The 9,199-nt window shown below is 39.8% G+C and overlaps 1 protein-coding gene across 1 annotated transcript; it reads left to right on the forward strand.

The window, feature by feature from the left end:
- Nucleotides 1-290: 290 nt before the first annotated feature.
- lamtor3 (late endosomal/lysosomal adaptor, MAPK and MTOR activator 3) lies at nt 291-8,805 on the forward strand. Its single transcript, XM_014408189.3, has 7 exons — nt 291-430; nt 634-689; nt 3,646-3,680; nt 3,779-3,837; nt 5,297-5,430; nt 5,922-5,985; nt 8,464-8,805. The coding sequence occupies exons 2-7, from the start codon at nt 681-683 to the stop codon at nt 8,535-8,537; spliced, it is 375 nt and encodes a 124-aa protein (XP_014263675.1). The 5' UTR covers nt 291-430; nt 634-680; the 3' UTR covers nt 8,538-8,805.
- The last annotated feature ends 394 nt before the right edge of the window (nt 8,806-9,199 follow it).

A 9,199-nucleotide genomic window follows, 5' to 3' on the forward strand; every position in this document is an offset into this window, starting at 1 on the left:
TCTCACAGACAATGTAAAAAAAAAAAAAAAAAAAGAAAGCGCCTTTCAGAACACTCAAGGACACTGTACATGGCAGAATAATAAAAACAGAATAATGTATTCATATAATGAATACATATCCATCTGCTGGTGTTTTTCTGTTATGAGTAATGTGCAGTTTACATCATATACAAAAAACACCAATAGAGAATAGGCAAAAGGCAACCGATCCAAGCTCAGTAAAGTGAAAGGTGATCAATGTACTACAAAAAGAGAAGAAAGTGATTTTTGAGCACCTTTCATGTCTATACCAATTGGTGGCGCTAATGCACCGCTTTGTGGTTTGCCAGCCACCAAAATTCAAGAAGAAGAAGTAATCACGTGATTATGTTTTTTTAATCTGCCTTTCCAGATCCCGAGGGTTATGTTTTTGTTTTAAAGTCGTTCAAAGGTTTGTCCTTTCGTTTGAGATTTTAATGTGTATTTCCAATTTGCCTGTCTAGTTATTTTTATTATTTGTTTTTAGTTTAATGAGGAGATGTTAACTCGCGCATTTATGTTATCTGGGAAACCGCTGTGTGCTTTATTTGACATAAAAGAATGTGAAGTTCCGACGACGTACTGAGTCCTCTGTGTGAACAACTATCATTACAGTCATCTCCCTGCAGTCGTCGAGCGGTCTCGATACCTCGATAGCTGCCATGGCCGATGTAAGTATGAGACGTCTGTCATTCTTCTTGAGTTCCCGTCTCCAAAATGGAGAAGCAGGAAAAAACGTATTGCTGATAATTCCTATTAAAAAAGGGACACGTGAAGTAGTGTTCGAGATTTAAAAGCGCTCTCAAAAGTAAGCACTTATTTACTTGTTTATTTTATTTTGATCTCTTTATTCTTGGGGGTGTCGGAGATTAATGAAGCGGCTTCATGTGCCCTTATCATGATGTCGAGGCGACCACTGCGGAGTGTATTTCGGTTTGTTGCGCTGCCTCCGGAGCTGGGTGGAAAGCATAAGTGTACGATTGTTTGTTTTTTAATTGACGTTCCAGCACAGAAACTCGGAGACGTGCAGATATACAGAGAAAGAGAGATGTTGGAAGAGTTTTTAAAAAAAACAAGAAAAACTCTTCCGGCTTCCGGTTTTGACCTCTTCTCTTCCTGTATCAGCGCTTATGTGGCGATTATCTGAGCGGCGACGCCTATCGTTCAGGAGAATATGCAGTGCTGCCATAAGAGCGGGTATTAATACAAGGCAGTTTCGCAGTGCTGAAATATGCAAGTCCGTACTTCGCAAGTTCACATGCAAGTCTGGATTTCGCAAGACCCGGGAGGAAGCTAGACCAGGAAGAAAACGCAAATTTTATTTCAAAATATTATACATGTATGCACAGTGTTGGGAAGGTTACTTTTAAAATGTATTCCATTACAGAATACATGCCCCAAAATGTATTCTGTAACGTATTCCGTTACGTTACTCAATGACAGTAACGTATTCTGAATACTTTGGATTACTTAATATATTATCATGCTTTTTACAACAACGTGAATGTACTATTGCTGTGTGATTTATTACTATTACTGAAGGTCCGCGACTCCGAACTGTAGTAAAGGGACCTCTGACTAATACGGCGGGGTCCCTGTCGGCTCGTAGCCGAAAACTAGCTTTACTTTGTTGTGTGGGTCAACTTTGCTAGTGAGAGACAGAGAGAGGCGTTGAAAGGCTGCTCCAACGGAACTTGTTGTTTTTGGAGGAAAACAGGAACACGGTGTACAGTCGAGTCTTAATAGCTTACTTACAACTGGGCTCGTCAGGCTCTCTTCTTGGCTGCAGTGGTTATTATTATATTTACATGCTTCCAGCTCCCGTTTCTGCTCGATGACAACTCGTACCTTTCCACTCCCCTTTTTCTCCCTCCTCGCGCTCACAGACCCATAACGTGTATGGCAGTGCATTCTCCCTGCAACACGGACTACACTGCCCATGATGCTACATTCTTTAGAGCTATGCTTGTAGCATTCTGCCTGTTAGCTTAGCACAACAACAACAACAACAACGAAAAGGCGCTCTCTCACCCAGGAAACACACAGTCGCAGAGAGAGAGAGAGCGTCGCCCTGTAACCATGGCAACCGTAACGCTGCCGCCTGGAACAACAGAACGTAGCTGTCAAACAAAACCAAACAGTCCTGACCCGCGACAATATGAAACAGGAAAGTACCGCAGTGTAATCCATTTATTTCAACAAAGTAACTGTATTCTGAATACCAGCTTTTTAAACGGTAACTGTAACGGAATACAGTTACTCCCAACACTGTGTATGCACAGCTCACGCTGCTTATTGAACAGAAACAAACGTGTCCGATGTCAGAATGCTTTTATTTTTATTTTAGTAGACACTCAAAAGTTAAAATAGACAGCTAGTGTTTGGAAGAGATTTGAAAAAATATATTAAAAAAAACAAAACATAATTTGATCATCACTGGTGCAGTCTTCAGGATCTTCACGTATCAACATGCTGTTTCTGCTCCCAGTGGGATTAAAATATTTATAATGTTAGATTTAATTCAGAGTCAGCTGTTAAAATAAAAACAGCACATTTTCACATCCAGGGATAAGGACTGGTGAAATATTCAGTTCAGTACACTGACAGCTCTCCAAGTAAGACTTTGAAATAAAACGACCCAGTTATGAAGATTAATTTATATTCTCGGCCAAACCGATTTGCTCAGGAACAAATAAAACACTGTAATAAGTTTTGGAAATGATGTGCGTCCTCACCAGCTGAAGTCAAGGTTCACTACAGCTGGTGAGGACGAAAATGAAATGACAGATGAAAATGTCAGAGCAAAAATGACATTTGGAAAAATGTCAGAGCACTTTTGCAAATAGGTGATGTCTTGATAAATCGAGCAATATTTGAAGTTTACGCATCTACATCCTGAAAATATTGTAAGAGTTAATTTTGTTCCACAGAAATGGTAACATCTCAAACGTTACGTACACTTCTAGCAACTTTCCTCCACCATTGCTGCTTCTAAGTTTCGAACAAACAGAATTCTGGGATACTTGGCTTCACCAAGTCCAGATAAGTCACCGGACACATGAGTGACCAGGCTGCAGTGTACGCGCTGTAATGCTCGCTTTGCTCACTGCTGCACCCATGGTTCGCAGAAACTTCTTTTATACCAGTTAGTACTGTGCAGGAAGCCACTGCAGTATTCTAGACGATAGGCGTCGCCGCCCAGACAGTATCACCAGATAAGGTGGTCAAGACTTTGTCAAGTGTGCTTTTTTTCCCCCACAGACTCAAGTTTTCAATCTCCCTCTGTATATCTGTGTGTCTCTGCAGTGGCCTCACCGCCAAGATACAAATATTGAAAGGTCATAATCAGCTGATGCCCCGCAAAAATTGTGTCACAGCTGACATCAAAATCACAGTGCGACACCAGCGATGTGTCGACTATAATAGCACTGTCACACAGACTAGCTGTAACACATACTTGTTGTACGCTGCCTCCATCTGACAACAGAGCTCACTGCAGCCAGCTGGGCCGTCCCTGGAGTGGAGCGGACAGCAAACGTGCTCCCTCTACTGGACGATGAAGTATGGTTTGTTAGCTCTGACCAACTATCTAACCTTTTTTTTTTTTTTATGTAAAATTATTTGCAGGACTTGAAGAGATATCTTTACAAACAGTTGCAAAGGTGCGTATCATTAAAGTAACAAAATCTTCAATGTTACAGTCGACACTATCAGGATGTTCAGTGTTTAATGAGGAAGTTTTGTTGTTTGTCTCCTTCAGCATTGAAGGTCTTCATGCTATTGTGGTCACTGATAGGGATGGTGTCCCGGTTATTAAAGGTAAGAAACATTCTGAATGGCTGGTTATTGCTGGTCTCACTGCTGTCGTGTGGAAAACTGTAAAATCCATGAGAGCAAAAGTAACAGAAGAGAAACTTGGTAGTAGAATTAAAGTGTGTTTGAATAGAGCCTAAAACCAGTTTCCACATTGGCCCTGATAGGAGTAGCTGCTCCTGAAGGTGGAAGTCAGCCAGGCGGGAAGTCCACGAGCTATCAGTTAGTCTGTGAATCGCTCAGACTCACATACTATTGCACAGAACATCAGAGCAGAGAGCACACTTGACTTACTTTGTTTGGCATAAGATGTTTCTTCTTTAAAAAAAAAGGATTTTTGTATTTTACTAAATATATTAATGTTTCAAATCTTTTCAAATTTGAATTTCCAAGAAATGTTATATATTAATTTAGAGAAAATGTAACCAGTTGCTCTTTAGTGGAGAAAAAAGCAAATAAGTTGCATCATAAATATAGTGAATTATGCAGGTTTGGGCAGTATTTGAAATAGGGCTGCCACGATTACGTCGACTATCAAAATCGTCGACGACTGATTTAATAGTCGACGCGTCGTTTGAAGCTTTGTAAGATCACAACAGACGCAGGAATAAGTAGCAGGATTTAAGAGTGTAATAACGGACTGAAACAGAAGATGGCAGCACTGCATGTACAAGGATGCCAGCTGCCGTTAAACCCCGAAGAAGAAGAAGCTGTGTCCCAGCATTCATAGCGCGGCCCAGCTCAGTTTCCAACAATGGCGGCGGCTAGTTAGTTTTAATATTACTCTTATTATTCTTTCTGGGTCACAAAATAAACGTTTAACATATTTTCATGGAGAATGTAGCTGTGTAAACCTCAAATATCTGCTCAGTTTATCAAGACACCACATATTTTCAAAAGCGCTCCGACGTTTTCAGAGACGTCTGTTACCCACTAGCTCGATAGCTAGCCGGGGGCAAGGCTAACTAGAGCCGTGAGAACACCGGACTCCTGGCAGATCGTTTTCAAACCCACCGCCGTCTTTCGCTACTCAGGTTAAACATGACATATGAGTCACTTAGATAACTTAAAAATGTTGTTGTTTGGCTTTTTTCAGTGTTTTATTTGTTCCTGAGTAAATCGGTTTGGCAGATGGCTGAGTTTATTAAACTCAACTGAAACAATCTGCAAATTTCATTAAAATTTAATAAAGTATCATCTTGTCTTTATTTTTAGTTGGCGCATACCTTAAACACTTAAAGCTGTAAGCTAATGATAGTTCTATAAGAGCAGATGCTGCTGGTGCAATAAGCTGTAGTTTTACGTTGAATGGATGATGATCTGATTAGTGGACTAATCGCCGAATAGTCGACTATCAAAATAATCGTTTGTGGCAGCCCTAATTTGAAACAAATGTCAGCAGACATTCCTTATGTGGAGAGTGTTTTATCCCTACATCCCTGACATCGTTGCTGTATCCTTGCAGTTGCCAACGACAATGCCCCAGTTCATGCTTTGAGACCTGGCTTCCTGTCTACGTTTGCTCTGGCCACTGATCAGGGCAGCAAACTGGGCCTTTCTAAGAACAAGAGCATCATCTGCTATTATAACGCCTACCAGGTCAGACCCCTTCTTTCCACCAATCAGTAGTTTGGTATATTTGTCATACCATAGTCTAGCTCCAAAAATGTCATATATTCTATATTTGTTACACAGAAAGCGAAATATTTCAAGCCTTTATTTTATTTTTCACTATTGTTAAATTATTATATTAAGTTATTGCTATAATGAAAGCAAACAGCATATTCATTTATACGCACAGTACCTGTTTTAGGGTCCTTTGCCCCAAATTACTGCATCAGTGTGGCATACAAGCATAAGGTCAGGTTGTTTTGATGATGGTCTTCAGCTCTTCTGCATATCAGAAGTGAAGGGGCTAAAATTTTAGATATGAATTTCAAGCCCTGACCTCTACCCAAGTTTAATGTCATTATTTCAGTTTGTTCTAAGGTCAGGATGAGTATGGATTGACCAACTCAGGTTTGGTAAAGTATATCTAGTTTATTTAACTTTTTTTTTTATATAACATGTAATGTTTTTGGATTGAACAGATTGTGCAGTTCAATCGGCTACCACTGGTCATCAGCTTCATTGCCGGCAACACTGCCAACACAGGTAAAGTTTGAGCCAGCGATCAGCAGAGTGTCATGCCATTTAGATGTCATATGAAGAGTCAGTAGTTGTCAATATAAAATCAGCATTACAAGTGAAATTTAACCAAATCACAGGATCTTTGATTCTATTTAGACTCAGACTGTCAGAAATATTATAATTCTGATCATTTATCAGGACATACCCATATTTTCTCATATATATATATATATATAAAAATTTTTTTATATATATAAAAATTTTTTTTATTTATTTATTAGGGGTGCAGCGATACTTGTACCGATATTGAACCGTTCGATACAGTGCTTTCGGTTCGGTACGCATATGTATCGAACAATACAACATTTTTAATTTATTTTATCAACTTTCCTTCTGACGATGCTGTCTGTGTTGAGCGCTCAGTGGATCTGCGTTCGACTACTCCGCCTAGGCTGCACTGTCGAGCGCAGATCCACTGAGCGCAGCGCAAGCTAGCAAGACAAGCTAATCTCGTTGCAACATGGCAAATTGAACCTCCCCCACCCTCATTCAGATCTGGCCTTTGGAACTATTTTGGTTTTCATGTGACGTATGACCCTGAAGGTAAGCGCGTCATGGACAAAAGTAAAACAGTATGTCGGATCTGCCATGCAATGCTCAATTACATGGGTGGGAGCTAGTGCGTTAGCGCAGTTAGCTCGTTAAGGTGTTGACGCCGTCCAGCCCCACGCACGGGGCGATCCGCGGTAGCTCGTTAACGGAGATTTGCCGTGTTGTGGCGTTAACGTCATTTCAGATTAATGCTGACAGCACTAGTGGGAACACAACGAATATGACTGCACATTTACTCCGACAGCATCCTCGTGCAAAGACAAGTGGAAGCAGACAAAAACAACAAGCACCATGCTACAAACTTTACCCGAGTCATTTAGACAGCCGTTAGCACAGGATTCTCCTTATGGGGACCTGATATGTTTAATATGCTGCTGAGAATATAGCCCAGAAGAAGCGTATAGTATAGCTTTTATTTTGGAAAGAGACATTTCTCTGTAATAAACTCTCTTTTCCAAAGATGAGTGATTCCTCAGATTTATTTTTTTATTACTTTGTTGTTTCAGCAACATTAAATTTAAAAACTGTACTTATGAGTTAAAATATATATTTATAATTTTAATAAATGACAAATTAAAAAGGCATGAAAAAAAATTTTTGTATCGAAAAAATATCAAACCGTGACACCAAAGTATCGAACCGAACCGTGAATTTTGTGTATCGTTGCACCCCTAATATATATATCTATGTATATATGTGTGTGTGTGTGTGTGTGTGTGTATATACTGCACAGTTACAGCGGTCAGCTGCGTAGAAAAAGATCCTGGTGTAGAAAGTAATATTAAATAAATTCTAACAACAGCTGATCAAGCTTAAACGTGCTGCTGTTGTTCAGCCGCTGGTTTCCTCTTTCTGGTGCAAAGTGGGCCAAAAACAAAGAAGAGAGACGATCAGCTGATCATTGATCAGTTTCACGATTGAAGTAGCAGCAGGAGAGAGAGAGAGAGGCAGTCGCTCCATATATCGGTTGTTAAGCTTAACGCTGGAATGCTTTACAAACATTCAGAGATGAACTTACACACTTGCTTTACTTCTCTCTGGGATCACTTCCTCGGAGATGAAATGCTGGTTTGGTAGCGAGGCTACAAATACACACAGCCGCTCTATCACGTGAGCACACTGCTGCGACGTGTTACGGTTATGAGCCGAGTTACGGCGTGTCGCCAGTTTTGTGAGGTGCTTTTTTGATATTTAATGGATCGGATTACATTCTTTTTTTTTTTTTTTTTTATTTCTCATACACACACACACACACACACACACACACACACACACACACACACACACACACAGTACCTGAGGATAAACTACAGAAAAACATGAAGATTTGGGAAGTGGTGTAGTAGTTAGTAGATGCCCAATGAGCAAATGTGACCGAAATGATGGCGTTTGAGATGCTGTGACAGACGTGACACTTGCAAGATTATCTGTGAAGAGAACGGGCCTGGTGGTAGGGTTGGGCGATGTGTAAACATTTTCCAACTGACAATCGTCAATCCAAATATTGACGGTGGGCGATATATTCACGCATGCGCAGACTTTTTGATGGGCGGAGCAATGTAATCATGCACGAACTGATTTGCGCGTTTACAACACAGAAGTCCAAACATGGACAAAGTAATTTCCCCCCAAAATTAGGGCTGCCAGCTTTAATGTGGTCATCGCGATTAACACGATTAAAATTTAAACGCGCTCAACCCGTCTGGAGCGCAGAATGAACAAACGTTGGACAAACTGCAGACGTAGCATTTGGGCGCACTCTGAGGAATGATAATAAACCTCATAAATATTATGTGTCTGTACTCACTGTGTGTTGTGAGGAGAAGAACTCACAACATGTATGTCATATTTGTTGAGTAACAGTACAACACTGTCCTTGTGTGTCCTCAGGTCTGATAATGAGCCTGGAGAAAGAGCTGGCTTCACTAATAGAGGAGCTGAGGCAGGTGGTGGAAGTGACTTAAAGCTGTGACATATCAGCTGCACAGTCACATGATCTGCATCACATCCTGCTCACTTTCATGCTCTCAGTGCTTCTGCATTCATGTCTTTAACAGATCTGACTAAATATAAGACCTGTGCATATCTTGCTGTGTTTTCTGTACACCTTTGTGCCATTAATGGATATTTCTTGTAGAATTTCTTGTCTGATTAAATCTGTAATTATAAGCATTTAAAAATGTTGTTTTTGGTTGGATGGGGGAATTGCAAATAAAAAATAATACAACTGAGGTTAAATTTTACTTGTATTTTATTTTATTAATTATTGGAATTTAACTTTTTTTTTCTTTTTTTTTTTTTTGGGAGGGTCTTGCTTTAAGCATTTCATCATATTAGTCATGTACTGCTGTAACAGTGCTGTATGTATGAAGGGAAAATGATTCCGAGAATATTTAGATGTGATTTATATAATTTGAAAATGTAAATATGGTATTTAAAAAAAATTAACCAGTATTTTTAGAGATAACAAGTTAACATTTAATTAACAGATTCAGGTTTACATTTTCATTGCAATGATGTTCGTCTGCCACTTTTTTGCTGAGATTGTTGTCCAAGTCTCTGGAACTCAAGTGTTCAAACGGTAAAAATTTGTTAAAAGGTATCATTACGAAGGAGCTTATGGAGA

Source organism: Maylandia zebra, linkage group LG19 (assembly GCF_041146795.1).
Source record: "Maylandia zebra isolate NMK-2024a linkage group LG19, Mzebra_GT3a, whole genome shotgun sequence".
Classification (NCBI taxonomy): domain Eukaryota; kingdom Metazoa; phylum Chordata; class Actinopteri; order Cichliformes; family Cichlidae; genus Maylandia; species Maylandia zebra.

Coding starts and splice junctions, on each gene's coding strand:
- lamtor3 (XM_014408189.3), top strand. Junction 3,838..5,296: donor TGGTGTCCCGGTTATTAAAG/GTAAGAAACATT, acceptor GTATCCTTGCAG/TTGCCAACGACAATGCCCCA. Junction 5,986..8,463: donor CGGCAACACTGCCAACACAG/GTAAAGTTTGAG, acceptor GTGTGTCCTCAG/GTCTGATAATGAGCCTGGAG.